Raw genomic sequence first — 15,729 nt, 5'->3', positions numbered from 1 at the left:
CAATTTGGCACAATTTCGAATTTTGTGCCAACGAATCGTCCTTTGCGGGAAGTTTTGCTTTACTTCTTTAATTTGAACAAACATGCTGCCGACGCACACCGATTGCTCACCAAAGCTTATGGTGAATGTGTTCCATCGGTTTCAACGTGCGAGAGATGGTTTGTGGGGTTCACAAGAGGTCATTTTGACACGGAAGACAAAGGCCACCCAAAAAAAATTAGAGCCATTACTCCATGAAGTTTGTTGTCAAAATCAAAAAGAGCTTGAAAACTCCTTGGGAGCTACACAAGTTGTAATTTCAAAACGTTTGCAATCACCAGGAATCACCCAAAAGCAGGGAAATTGAAGCCGAGAGACCTTGAAATACGATTTAGCATGTCCGAAATGATGCTTGAACGCTATAAAAGGAAATCATTTTTGCACCGAATCATTACTTGCGATGAAAAACGGATCCATTACGATAACCCGAATAGTAAGAGATCGTATGTGAAGCGCAACCAAGTAGCCGAATCGACTCCACCAAATTCTCTGTATTTGGTGGGAGCAAAAGTGTCATATATATTATGATCTACTGAAATCTGACCAGTCAATCACAGGAAACCTGTACAGAATGCAACTGATTCGTTTGAAGCGATCATTGGCCGAGAACGTGCGAGAACGAAGATGAGTATGTTCTAACTCCACAAAAGTTGTGTACAATTCCATGATGTATTAGAAGATATTGCTGGTTGGTTTTGTTTAATGGCAGATAATAATTTATTGTCAGTTTTTGCCGTTAAAGTGATTTATAATGAACCCATTGAAGGTCTCCTTAAGTAGAAGCCTAATAATATATTACCTTTTATACTCACTAATATGAATTTATCTACTTTCATAAAATATTAGGAGAACTTGAATTGCAAAATCAACAATTTGGAGGTGTGTGTGCTAGTATATTCTTGCTAATATGATGATTTCATTTTATTTTCCAAGTTTTGCCATTCATTTTGCTATCGATGCAGTCTATACAGCTAACTTTATTGATGTAGTGTGCAGACATGGTGTACATGGTATATGGTGTTGCTGCCTAGTGATGATGACCTGTGCTTTAACTATTGCCTACGGCACACATCAATTATAAAAGTTTTTTGCTAGAGAAGGATTAAATAACAGTATAAGGAAATGTTTGGAGTTTGTCTATTTGCATACTACTAATATTTTCATACAAAACAAATGCATGAAATTGTGGTTATCGCGATTTCTGTATGTTGAGGGAAAATAAATTGAACAGATCTGGCCATTCACCGGATGACACCAACCTCATGTTGGTGTCATCCGGAGAATGACACACACACAAATACACACACACACCGTGCATTTCTTATGGGGACTAATTGGCTCATGACTACCCAAATTTAGATCGTAAAAACTTCATATAAAAAAAATAGGTTTGCTGATGTCAGCCGCAGTGGCGTCTGACCGGTGTTGCCACTTGCTGCTGCAGCTTTCACAAATAATTTTTTTTGAAAACAAATTTCTTCACATACTTTCAGGCGGAAAAATTATACTACAAATTCGTAACACACATTGCCTTTCTTTAACTAAAGAACAGATAATGAAAATAACATGCGCTAAAACATATATTTTCTACATTATTTAAATAAACCGGATTCTTTTGAATTTTACATAAAGGCGTCAAGTACTTAGTTTAAAAATTGTAACAATTCTTTATTTATTTATAAATTTGTCTACCTCAACATTTTGAAGCAAAATTTAGAGCAAAGTACGAAAAATGTGGGTACAGAAAACATCTTTTCCATTTATCAAGACTACGATCCCAAGCTCACATCAAGTGTTGCAAATATTTGGATGATCCATAACTGTCCCAAACTTATAGAAACTCCTGCGCAGAGCACAGACTTTAATGTAATTGAGCATCTTTGGAAGGAATTAGCTAGAGAGTGCATCAAATAAAATTTAACACGTTAGTTCAGATAAAATAGTCCTTACTGGAAACTGGACCTCAATAGAGCCGGAAGTATGCCAAAACATAGTAAAATCGATTCAAAGGCGATTACAGGTCATTCGAGACAACAAAGGATATGCAACTAAATATTTATCGCCCACTTTTGAATACCTATTTTACTCTGTCCGATTTTGTGTTTGGCGCAAGAAATTGAGTTATTTTGGTTTTTATGCAAAAGTTTACAGTTTGAGTTATGCAAATTTTAGTTTTTGTTATTTTTTAGAGATATAGGTATGTGGAATGTAAATAGAAGAGAAAAAAACATTTTTTTTGGTACATCCTTTTATGTTTAGAGCACATTTATATCAGACAAACTCTTGTCGGATTTTGCGTTTGAGTCACTGTACATATATTTACAGAATATAGTATATTGTTTTACTATAAGATCATCCGATGATTGTTTTTATTTTAATATGACGAATTGTAAAGGAAAAATTTTTGGTTTAGTGTAAGAAATTAAAATAAAACATAACGCCTCTCAAGATACGCTCATTTTCGCATATTTCTACATGTACTTCAAAATTACAGTGGAACCTCGGTTATCAGTATTGGTCGGGACCGAAAACATTCTGGATAATCAATTTTCCCGGTTAATTGAGTACCAATTTTGAGTAGTTTTTTAAAGGATTTTATGTACATGTTTAAATAATATAAGGATTTTATTAAATTTCGGACATATGCCCACAGCATTTCATTTTCTGGACAGAGTAAGTTATTCTACGCATTTTTCAAAACTGCAGAAGTAACAGCTTTCCAAGCATTATTAATTGACAACAGTGCTTTCTTGATGTTAAACGCTTTCTTAAATTCTTATCTATTGATCGACGTGAATAGTTTTTGCACTATAGTTTTTCGATAATGACATTTAAAGCTCCATATTGCACCCTGATCCATCGGTTGGATCAAATACGTCACATTTGGTTTGGAAAATTGTATAAATCGTTCATTTCTGAGTTATTCTATTCTATTGATATGAATTGTGGCAGCTATATAATCAGCTGAAGATTTTTGTCCTAAGTTTGTGAATTCCATGTCGCGTTTTTGTTTAATTTTGAGTGGAATATTTTAGCCTTTTCATTCACTATTAATCCAGAAATTGGAGTTCGATCATTCCAGAACCATTCAAAAACTACGAAATCTACTTTGGTTTCAGTTTCGAATGGGGAATTCCTCTTTTACATTTTATTTACATTGTGTTTGTTGTTCAAAAGTAATCGAAAAAAATGTTGCTTATAATCCCGGATAATTGAGGTAATTACGGTAATTACGGTTAATCGATGCAAAAAAGTTGAAATCGATCCAAAATTTGTTTCTTTTTCTTTCACGGATAATTGATGTTGCCGGATAATTGAATCACGGATAATCGAGGCCTTACTGTAATTCCGTTTTATGTCACGTACGATATACGCTTATTTCGCTGGATATTTTGGAGAACAATGTTTCGAAAGAACTTATTATTTTTTTTTAAGATACTCTTATTTTTGCAAAATCTACTCCACTCTATAGGCGTACAAAAGTCACGTACGATGTCATGGAATTGCCCATATACTGATGGATACACATGATGAATTACTATATCCGTTTTTTGAGCTCCCCCACTGTATAATATATGGCTTGAAAATTAAGATAGTTTTGATTTGTTTCGGATTCGTTCGGAATCATTAAATTTCAAATAACGCATAACGAGACTGGCGTTTTAGTGTTTTCTGATAATTTCTTTAAAAAATATTTCCAAATAATTGCCTGAGTTTAACTGCTCGCTAAAGCACACAACCAATAACAAGCTTTTTCTTTAATGTTTTTAAAATGTTATTAATAAAGTTCTTAGTTGATGATGATGATGGCAAATTTCTAGAATCACATAAAAACCAGCTTCATTCCATCATTTTTTAAAATAGTCTTTTCTTTAACAAAAGAACATAGAATTTTTGGTAATTAATTAAACACTCACATTAATTAAGAATTTTTTTGTATCTACTACATAAATATTTAAATACATATGTAAATGTCTCTGTAGTTGTATGTTTTTTCATGTTTATATTTCATTTTCTTTTAATATTTATCACAATTTTTATTTGATGTCTTTTTACAACTAAAAACCAGCAAAAAAAAAAAACTTAAAAACTAATACCGGTGTGTAATGGATAAAGAATTTATGAAGTGGTCGCTGCAGGGGGATTCTTTAATTTATGGGCCGTAACATAAGGTTGGAAACCATTTTTATTGGCCTTGTATTTAACGGTGTATTCATAACCATCGGCCGATATAAAACTATAACCACCCTTGAATTCCACCGGTTTCATGGTAACATCATCGGATTGCTTGCTATCAGCTGAAGACTTTGACAAGGGCTTTTTATTGTCATATTTTACATCTTCTACACGTTGTTGGCCATTTTCAGTTTTGTAACTAAAAATTGTAATGGAAGTTATTGAAAAGGTCTTAATTAATTATTTGTTTAATCATACTCAAAGTGTAAAGAAGTTTCTCCATCTTCTGATTCAATTGCCGCCATCTGAACAGCTTGAATTTGTATAATTGCCACACAAATTGTTAACTGTAAATAAAATGTACATAATTAGGAATTGTAAAATTGGTTTTAAATAATTATTTACGCACTATTAAAACTCTCATTTTGTTGTATTCCAGATTTCTTGTCTCCCAAATTCCAAAATAAACACCCCGCTTTTTAAGAAATGTGCGTATTTACTGTAACGTTTTCAAAATACAACTGATTTGAATACTCCATGTAGAAGATACATAAATAAGTTGATTCTTTTTTCTGTTATTTGTATTTGATTTAATCTTAAATATTTTTGGGCTTGTTTTGTTGTTTCATCGCAAAAAAAATAGCAACTTTGTTGTTGTTCGAACAGAATTTCGTTTAAGCAGATATTTTTAAAAATAATGACGTCATAATTTCTTTGTATGTATGACAAATTCTGTTTGTGGTTTCTTAGAATATTTGAATAAGAAAACAAACCCAAAGAGTTTGCTTTTATATAACCACCAGATTAGGTGAATGTTTAATTTGTTCAAAGAGAAACTGTAAAACCGAATACATATAGAAGTTATTGTTTATGTTTTTTTTCTTCTTCAGAATAGCGATAGAGTCAACATTTTTATTTTCTTTTAATTGAATCAATTTAATCATGACTTAATCAAACAAGTTGACTGCAATAGAAAAGTATGTACTTTCATAACTGAACAGTCCCTGTGGCGTCAAACAAAACAGTTATTTGATATTTTAAAACCTTCAAAATAAAAATAAACAGAATAGAACGTCCAGTGAAAAATCTCAATTTACGGTAGGAATTTATGAAAAACTACAACAAATAAAATAAATTTAATGCAGTGTTGTCGTAGGAGGAATATTCTTCTACTTTGATTCCTACCCAATTCATTAAAAGTTCTGATGAACTTTTAAATCGTTTGCACAATGACTGTAAAACACGCTAACTTCTAAAATACAAAAGGGAAGATCCATGTCAAAGCGGACAGCAGTCGGATTTACCATCTCCGATTTTAATGAAATTTACCACATACATAGTATATGCAACATGTTTCTTATATCAGTGACTTTTTCAATGGAACCTCATTACGTTGTGAAAATATCGCGATTTGAAAATTGAAAAATTGAAAGGTACTCAAAGTCAAACATAATTTTTGATTCCATTTTAAAGGCAAAGATATTGTCCAAAAGGTTAAAGGTCAAATTTCAAAGTATATATTTCAATGTAAAAAATATCAAAGATCGCGGTGTTAAAAATTCAAAAAGAAACTGTTATGAGGACACCTAAACTCTCTACTATATTCGTGCAAAAATGGAGACTCGATTAGTTCAGGAGTTATACATAAAAACGTTATTAAAAGTACGTTTTTTCATATAAATTTATATAAAAATTTAAACACCTGTGTTTTACCACATAAATTGAAATTGAGTCAACTGTGTTCGGTTTTCTATTTGCTTAAATTTTTGTATGAATTTATATGAAAAAAATACTTTTAATAACGTTTTTATAACTTCATCGATATTTTTTTGCACGAATATAATAGAGAGTTTATATGTCCTCATACCGTGTTCTTTATTAATTTTTAACACCGCGATCTTTAATATTTTTTTACGTTGAAATATATACATTGAAATTTGACCTTTAACCTTTTGGAAGTAACCAATTTTATTCACACCATTTTAAGGACAATATCTTTGCCTTTAAAATGGAATCAAAAAATATGTTGGACCTTGAGTAGCTTCAAAGTTATGGGCAGTTATGTGTATATAATTTTAGACAATTTTAAAAAAAATTTCTATTTTCAAATCGCAATATTTTTGAAATGAAAAGGTTCTCCAATGAAATAGTCATAGATTTCAGGAACCCTTTGGAACCGTAATATGTGTTGTGAAATTCATTAAAATCGAAGATGTCAAATCCGAAAATAGCAGTTTTCTGTCCGTTTTAATAAGGATTCTCCCAAAAGTCAAATTAATATGATTAATTCAGAATGTTTATTGTTAATTATCCTAAGCAATTTGGTATTGAAAATCAGCCAAATATGTGCAGTAGAAAGAAAGTTTAACCCATAAATAGAACTGACAAAAAATGGTATATTGATTTTAATACAATTTTGAAAATGTCGAATTTTATGCCAACAAAGCATCGAATGCGGGAAGTTTTGATTTACTTCTTTAATTTGAAAAAAAGTGCCGCTGAAGCGCACCGATTGCTCAGCAAAGCTTATGGTGAATGTGTTGCCTCGGTATCAATGAGCGAGAGGTGGTTTGTGCGGTTCAGATGTGGTGATTTTGACACCGAGACAAATAATTGGAGGCTAAGAATTGTAGGCATTACTCCATGAAAATAGTTGTCAAACTCAATAAGAGCTTGCAAAATCATTGGGAGCTACTCAATCAGCAATTTCAGCTGGATTCATCCAAAATCAGTACAACACAAGAGACCTTGAAAGGCGATTTTGAATGACCGAAATGATGCTTGAACGCTATAAAAGAAAATAATTTTTGCATCGAATCATTACTTGCTATAAGAAATGGATGCATTACGATAACCCGAAGCGTATGAGATCGTATGTGAAGCCCGGCCAACCAACCGAATCGACACCAAAGCCAAATATCCATAGCCCTAAGGTAATTATCTGTATTTGATGGAAGCAAAAGGGTTCTATCTATTATGAACTGCTGAAATCTGACCAGACCAGCACAGGGAACCTGTACCGAACGCAACTGATTCGTTTTAAGAGAGCATTGGACGAAAAATTACCAGAATATGCGGCCAGACATGAAACCGTAATACTCCATCATGACAACGCTCAGCTACATGTTGCAATACCTGTTAATAAGTATTTAGAATGAACTGGTTGGTTTTTCCTCACCCTCTTTATAGTCCATACCATGCCCCGTCCGACTACAGTTTGTTTCGATGGATGCAGAACGCTCTCTCTGGGATACGCTTCACTTTGGAACAGAGTATCCACTATTGGCTTGATTCGTTCTGGGCCTAAAAAGATGAGCAGTTCTTTTGGCCCGGAATACACATGTTGCCAGGAAAGGTCAAAGCTAACAATGGCCTATACTTTGAATAAATTTATATTATACAAAGGTTTCAAAATTAAAGCTAAACATTTTGAAAGCCAATAAAACATACTGAGTAATACAAAAAACATGCCTTAATTATACCCTACACCACCACAGTGGGGAAGGTATATTGTATTAGTGCTGATGTTTGTAACGTTATTACCCACCTTAAACTATACCAATATGCTTAGGATTAAGCGATGTCCGTATGCCCGTTCGTCCATGTAAACCTTATAATTAAACCTCGCAATTTCATAGATAATTCGTCAAAGCTCAACTTTTTAAATTTTTTACTTTTAAATGCTAAATCTAAAATTTGTCTCAGAATAGATTTTCAAACAATTATATTTTTAGATGTCTTAAAAATGTTGTTAATTCAAGAAATAACAATTTTTAAAAATATGGAGTTATTTGGACCCGCTACTACTAAAATCCAGACATGGATAATTCAAAAAATTTAATCTTAATTTTCAAATGCTAATTTCTGGTAAACTATTAGGTAAAATCTATTAGAAATATATCATCTATATATATAAAAATGAAATGGTCCATGTATGTATGTAATGCCATCACGTGAGAACTGCTGGAGCGATTTGGCTGATTTTTTTTTATTCGATTCGAAACTTTCAGGAGATGGTTTGTAAAGGAAAAAAAAATTAAAAATTTCGGGTAAAACTCGGACATGTTTTTTATTCGCCCTAAAGTATGCAGTACCAATTTAGATATTTCATTTGCAAATAAATATATATAATTAAATAATTTAAATCGGAGAATTGGGATTGTTTTTAATTTGGCATATACTGATCTCAACCCACAAATTTCAATTTTAAAACTTTTATTAAAATCGGACTAACTATTTAGAAATTACAGATTAATATCCACTTTTTTTCTAGGAACTCGTTCCAAGTTCCTAGAAAATCTTTAGTTTAAAAATTATTTAGAAAATAAGAAATAAAAAATCATTAAATAGCTGGTCTGAAGAATGTTGTAGTAGCTAGAATTGTTATTTTACTGAGTGAGTAAACAGCTCCCAATGAATTTTTTGATTTCATTTAAGATTATGGAAATCATTAAATCTTTTTTTCAGAACCGAATCTATTATTCAGCCCAGCAAACCGATTTTTTTAAATTTTAATCGATATATAAATTTTAGGATTTTCATTATCTTAAAAAAGAATCAAATAATTTGTGGTGTTTACTTACTTTTGAAGCTGTGTGTAATTGTAGCTCTAGGTGCAGGCAGGGTATTTAAGATTCGTCTCAGCCCAATAAAAAACTCACACTGTAAACTCAAACTGTATACAACAACTACTAAAACTAATTCTGTTTGATTTAAACAGTCATTATAATAATAAAACCTACTACCTAACTATTAGCTTTACAGTCAGTGTTTATATAATAATAAAACTTTCAACAGCTAGATTTTCTGTTCCAATTCTAACAAAACAATACACAACTGATTCAAAGACTTAAATCATAATTTATTTGTTTGTTTTCAATTTAAATATAAAAAAGTCGAGCATTCTTAACAAAATATAAACTTAATTTCTAACACAAATTATTTTTTGTAGGGCATTGATGTCATTTCTTTTTGTAGCATTAAAATAAAGTGTCAATATTTGTGACCAGATAGGGGTTTTTAATAAACATAACCACCATTGCCGCCACCTCCACCGCCTCCTCCGCCGCCACCACCATCATCCGGATGACCACCACCAGCTGCTATTTTATCTAAAGCTTCTTGTATTTCTATTGGTATAGGTGGGGGCGTGGGTAAATGATCGCCTGACGGTTGGAAACCATTTTCATCGGCTATATAAGTGACCACAAAGGTTTCGCCTTCGGGACTGGTGAAAGAAAATGAGCCCTCTGCTACTTGAGCTTCATCATCGCCGCCACCGGCATTCTTTAAATAGCCATTCTCATCCACATTGATGCCATTGCCAGTTTCATATTCGTACTATTAAAAAAATTCATAAGAAAAGAAAGTTGGTATTAAAAAATTTCATTTCATATTTTGTTGAATTGAAAAAAAAAATTCTGTATAAAAAGTATGGTCCATTGTCGATCCACATATAAGGAAATTCTATGCTACGGTAGTTTAAAGTCAGTAATCTCCCCAACTAAAGCAAAATAATGTCAGCTATGTTTTTTTCAATAAAAAAGAACACGAATGCATTTGTAGGAAAAAATCGTAAAACATCGTATTTTGAAACTTTAACAACCGAAACACAGCCACTTTACAACCGATTTTCAAGCAGTCTCTCCTGTTTGAAAGGTAAAATATATTTATTTTAAAAAAAGGATATTGTAACTTTATGAATATCGTTATTCTTTTAGTATTTTCTTATTAGGAAATTAATGATACCTACCTACTTTTGGTGTAGCATAGTGCTATTAGCCCGAACTAGTATCGGCGTATGGAACAAAATGGCTATCGTGTCTTAAGAAAAACTTATTTTAGTGTTAGAATTTTAAGACGGACAGACATAATTAATTCGTCGTAGATGTTGGTAAGAATCCAGCACAAAATGTTCGCTATCATCCCGTTGAAACGTCATCATACAAATTCGTCGGACATACATACATATCGAGCCCTTAGCGCCAAATTATCGTAAGCGACATTTTCTAAATTTTTTTTTTATTGCAAAAATTAAAATTTTATGGTCCGACTGATGTTTTAGCGTTCTCAGAATATTAAAATTGTTAATAACTTCAAAATTATAGGGAGTAAGATTTTATCGTAAGTCAATGTTTACATTTTACAGTAAACGAATTTTATCGTAAGCGACACACAGTTGTATAGAAATAAATCTGTAACTTCTAAATAGTTAGATTGTTTTGAATGAAATTTCACATGCGCAAGGTAGAAGTGTTGTCGAGTTTAAGCTTTGAACATGGAACTCATGAGCCTACCAGAGGCGCGACCAAAGGTCCTCAAAGTAGGACAGCTCGGGTATATTACATTTTTAAAATTATCCTATTTCTTCGTTTGTGTTCCGATTTCATAAAAATTACACACATGAAATGAAGTCATAGCTATCAATTGTCTCTCATAGCTTAGGAGATATTCGCATTTGAAAGTTAAATTTTCAACATTTTTACCCAATCTACTCCAGTTTTTTGATAACAGCGTACCAAATATTTTCCGATTTTCTCCAGTTTTCCTTCATTGGACTAAAAACATACGTATGTGTCAAATAAGAAAAGAACTATTTAAAAATAATGACTAAGTCCAAAGTTATATGCATTTGAATTTAAAAAATTTTTAAAAGCCGATTTTTCGCTAATTTTTTGGGAAAAAAATAACTTTTTTTTCTTTTTAAGTTATCGCAAAAACTTTCTAAGAGGATGTATAAGGAATTTATACTTTATCAAAGCTAAGTTTTCATAAAATATTCTAAATGAAAAAAAATTAAAAATTTTTGTTACCGAGGGGGCCAGGTCCATTCAAAAAACACCTATTTTTTATGTAAAATTTAACTTTAGGGCAAAATTTATCAAATCGCATATTCGATATCAAAATATAATAAGCGATTTTAGATGGCCCAATATGCTTTTAATTATTTTGTAAAGGATTCCGATAACTCCGACCCTGGTATGGATATTATAGCCAAAAAACTAAAAATTTCCATTTTTGGGATTTTTCAATACTTTTTTGGGAATTGCGGGATTGCTGATAATAAATTTCAAAATTCGTTTTTATTTTTCCATTTTAAATAGAAAATTTTACATAACTGTGAAATTTAATTAAAAACTATTCATAAATAAATATTTTATTTCAATTCGAAAAATTTGTATCTATGCAAAAATTCAATAAAAAATATTTTTTGTAATATTTTTCAATAAAGTAAGTATCCATGAATTTTTAATTGTCAAAAGTTATAAATATTTTTGAAAAATAGACAAATAGCTTGAACGAAATTATAATATATCGCATCATAAAATTTTTAATTCTATGTATAAATTTCAAAATAATCGAAAAAAACCTTCTCCTGTAAAATTTGTGTTTTGTCGCTTACGATAATTTGGCGCTAAGGGCTCGATATGATGGAGATGATAGTGTATAACAGGTATTTTTTTTGTTGAAATTCTATGAAAATCTGTCACATACATTCATCAGCTTGCAAAGTTTTACTATGACTTCAATTCACGACCCGTTGGAATTGTTCAAAGTGGCCAAAATTATAATTACCCTGTGGCTCAATATTCTGATCCTTTCTCCACAGGATTTCAAAATCCATTCTTTCTGCCAGTCATTCTGAAAAGTCACACAAGTACGTGTAGACTTACCATATATGATCCATCTGTATTAATTTTCGATTCCATTTTTATAATAGGTATAACGGGACCGCCGCCTCCTCCCCCTCCTCCATTTCCGCCACCACCTCCTCCAGCAGGTGGTAAATAAGTATTGCCTGGACGACCACCTCCACCGCCATTTCCAAAACCGCCACCACCACCAGGCGGTAAATAAGTATTGCCTGGGGGAGGACCACCTCCACCGCCACCATTATTTGGTGGCAAATAAGTTGGTTGTGGAGGTGCAGGTGGCTTGGGAGCAGGTCTTGGGGGCGGTCTAGGTGGTGGAGGCCTTGGCGGCGGTGGTCTAGGCTTTGGTGGAGGTGCTGGTGGTCCTCCTCTAGGATAACCAGCCGGTTTAGCTTCAATCCATGTTATAGATAATATAATTAAATAAATCTGCCATAAAGAATTACAGATTAATGTAACACAAATTTAATATTTCCAAAAAACACAAATTTACCAATTTCATTCTATTGTAACAACTAAAAACCGAAAATAACAGTTTAATACACGTATAACTTCTTTAAAAGTCTAACTAAGATGATGAACTGATTTGCCTGCAACAAATCAATTCCTTTTTATAAATGTTAACGTTATAGTGTATCTAAGTGCAGTTGGGTGCTGCAGTCTTCAACTATTTGAGAAATACAAAATGACCTCACGTTTTTGGTTCAAAATCAATGCAGATTTATATTGATTTTTCATACATTTTAATTTTGTAACTAAAACAGCTAGACAATTGATACATAAATATACATTTGTATAGTAAGTTAAATTAACAAAAATACAAATTATTATTTTGTTTTTTTTTTTACCATACGATTGCTGTTCTTCTTAACTCATTTTAATTTTTTGTGTAATTTTGTGTGTGTGTGTGTTTTTTTTGGCAATACAAGAAGCTTAAAGAATCGTGTGAGAAATCGTCAGCTGTGGGATTTAACTAAGCGCGCAACATCAAACACTAGTTGTGCTCATACTCATTTTGCTCGTAAGACAAGTTTCTAATGTTGTTATTAGTGCAGGCTCACTTCACTGAATTAACATGACGACTACAGACATACAAACGTAATACCTACCAACCACCCTATTCGATTTAAGCAATACGCATATGTACGAGGGCAATCACAAAAGTAGCATCTAACAATAAGTAAGAGTATATAATCGTATATACCCTTCACCAAATATAATATGGTCACCGATTTTTGTGCGTAAAAACATTTATCTGGTTAACCCGATTTGGTTAATTTAATTTGTATACCCTTCACCTACACAGAGCGAAAACTGCCTAGTAGAATCAAGAAGATGTTCTCTATGAAACGCTTTTGGGGTGAGGAGTATTCCGGCAGAAAGAAACGAAGATTTTTTTAAAGAGATTCCTTATTATTTTCATGGTATAAATCTTTTTAATTTTTTCAATAAGTAAAACACATAAAATTAAGAAGAAAAGCTTGTTATTTACAATGTTTTTACTCAAATTCCGTAATTTTTGGCAACAAAAACACAATCCATAGAGAACAACTTTTTGATTCTATTAGGTTTTCTTATGAATTGCATGAAAAAAGAATTTCTTATTAATTTCATTAGTCTAAATAATAATTTTTTTCCAATAGGTACTTCTTATAGATTTCATTAGGCTACTTAATAAGCTGTTTTTTATTAGGTATTCTTACTGATTTTATTAGGTTTCTATTTGATCATGTGCAAATTATCTTATTGAATTTGTTAATAAGAATATCTTCTTGATTATACTAGCTGGCTTGTTATTTCATGAATGCATACAAATCAACACAAAGTTGAAAGTTGACAAGTGACAAGTAAAGAAGTGGAAAGAGATAATAAAACAATTTTTCTAAAAAATGTAATTAAATTTAAATAAAAAATTGAATTATTGACAGTGGATGTGGTTTAAATAATTAAAAATTATTTTTGTTTATTTATTGAAAAGTGTTACATTTGAATGTAATGTCAACAAAAAAAAAATACATAAAAAAACATAAACAATAATAATTTGAATAATGGGAGATCACAAAAGCTTAACGGAAAATATAGACATTTTTCCAATTTATAAATCCTGGGAACTATGTGATGAAACGTGTGACATTCTTTTAAATTTTGGAATTACATCAACAACCATATTAAAAAAAATGGAAATTGAAGACGTTGAAAATTTATTCAAGAAACTGGACAAACAATATACTGGGGAGTTGATTAAATTTAAAGCAGGCCTAAGGGAATGGAGAAGAAATATTGTTCGTGCAAAATAATGTTCATAAAAAAAATATTTTAATTTAGGCATCTTTTCAGAACCTACCGTTCATATGTGAAAAAGAAACTTTATCGGCAAATAGTCGGATATTGGATTGGTTGGAAAAAATTTCAGAGAAACTCAGTAACTCAGGATATTCTGACTGCCCACTCAGTACACAAACGTCAGGAGACAATTCTATATGTGGTACTAGCCTTACAAACCTCCTTAGAAATACCGTGAAAGGACAGCTAGTACTAACTTTTAATGAAAAAAATAATTATCTTGACTCAAAAAATCAGAAGACTTTAGTGCACTGTATTATTGAGAAATATATTGGCACAAGATCCAAATTAACATACGCAGAAATGCAGCAATGGTCTTATGCTATCTGTGATGTATTTCCTAAAGAAAAACCGGTAAGAAATCTGAAAGAAATTTTATTTAATGTACATATATTTTTATTAACAGTTTTGGCTATTCTAGGAAACATACTTTTTGAAACGGAAAGACGGGAAGAAAAATCCAACAGGAAAATTATTTTCTCGATGGACTAATGTTGAAAAAGGAAAATTCGATGACTATAGTGGCAGTACTGTGGAGGAAACTTTTAAAGATTTTGATAGCGGTATGGATATATAAAATTTCTTAAAGTAATATAGATATGTATGTAAATCTTTAAACATCTATCTTTCTCCCTCAAAGATAAATATTTCGAGCAAAAGTGCTGGCTGCAGCACAATTGCAGTCCAAGGGATCAGGTACTTTCATTCTGGAGGGAAACAAGGAAAATTAGAATGGATGAGATAAAAAATGCCAGTTCTTTGACGAATATTTTTAAAGAATGGCCACGATACAATGATTTCTTGGGTTATGATCTTGTAAGTATTGAAATTTATTTGTTCTGATTTAACTTAACTTTTAATATCTACTTTGTTTTGAAAAGGTCGATATAGATTTTGATTTTTTGTGCCCAGACAAAGTAAATAAGTTATTCCTAAAGTTGGAAACTTTTTATAAAAAGTTGGTTAAAGTCTTTGACAATGAAATTAAAGACCGTGCATCAAGAGAATTATACCTACAATATCTACGGAATGAAAATATTAATAAAGGTAAAATATTCTTTCAAATATTGACATATGTAAAATTTCGCATTTACTAATTTTTATAATTCTATTCAGATTGTAAGTATTGTATATGTACAATACTGCTTCACGCTTTGTTACAGCCACAACGTCTTAATAAAGAACATAAGCCTTCGATAGCCGATGCTCAAACAGACTTCGTCACTTTAGTACCAACTCTTAATGATATTGAACCAAGAATCCTGCAAATTGTTGAAATGTATGCAGAAAGAAAAGAAAGACTTCAGCCAAGAGTAATGGTTGTTGGACCAGATTTTTCCAAAATCTCTGATTTTTTCGTATTTTGTGATGGCCTAAAGTGGAAGTGTCCTTCTTACATGAAATGTATAGACATTATTATAAAGTTATCCTACGTTTTTAATACTGAATATTCCCCGAAAAGCAAGCAAGTATGGTCATTTTTAGAGCAGTATTTTTTTTGATTTGAAGTCTGAGGATT

The 15,729-nt window shown here is 31.6% G+C and overlaps 3 protein-coding genes across 3 annotated transcripts; 1 reads left to right on the top strand and 2 right to left on the bottom strand.

Annotated features, from left to right (window-relative positions):
• Positions 1–4,022: 4,022 nt before the first annotated feature.
• Cpr65Ay (Cuticular protein 65Ay) lies at positions 4,023–4,742 on the bottom strand. Its single transcript, XM_065505351.1, has 3 exons — positions 4,625–4,742; positions 4,474–4,562; positions 4,023–4,414 (listed from the first exon to the last, which is right to left on the bottom strand). The coding sequence occupies exons 1-3, from the start codon at positions 4,637–4,639 to the stop codon at positions 4,159–4,161; spliced, it is 360 nt and encodes a 119-aa protein (XP_065361423.1). The 5' UTR covers positions 4,640–4,742; the 3' UTR covers positions 4,023–4,158.
• A 4,492-nt stretch (positions 4,743–9,234) lies between these two features.
• Cpr65Az (Cuticular protein 65Az) lies at positions 9,235–12,369 on the bottom strand. Its single transcript, XM_065503958.1, has 4 exons — positions 12,361–12,369; positions 12,047–12,296; positions 11,889–11,986; positions 9,235–9,555 (listed from the first exon to the last, which is right to left on the bottom strand). Exons 1-4 carry the CDS (start codon positions 12,367–12,369, stop codon positions 9,235–9,237), a joined length of 678 nt encoding a protein of 225 aa, XP_065360030.1.
• Positions 12,370–13,926: 1,557 nt separating this feature from the next.
• On the top strand, positions 13,927–15,712 carry LOC135953922 (uncharacterized). The gene is made up of 6 exons (XM_065503956.1): positions 13,927–14,149; positions 14,205–14,564; positions 14,632–14,773; positions 14,851–15,026; positions 15,092–15,257; positions 15,327–15,712. Exons 1-6 carry the CDS (start codon positions 14,045–14,047, stop codon positions 15,710–15,712), a joined length of 1,335 nt encoding a protein of 444 aa, XP_065360028.1. The 5' UTR covers positions 13,927–14,044.
• Positions 15,713–15,729: the final 17 nt, after the last annotated feature.

Source organism: Calliphora vicina, chromosome 3 (genome assembly GCF_958450345.1).
Source record: "Calliphora vicina chromosome 3, idCalVici1.1, whole genome shotgun sequence".
In the NCBI taxonomy this organism is placed as follows: Eukaryota; Metazoa; Arthropoda; class Insecta; order Diptera; family Calliphoridae; genus Calliphora; species Calliphora vicina.
The sequence above is the reverse complement of the archived record's forward strand: the minus strand, read 5'-3'. Positions and strand labels throughout refer to the sequence as shown.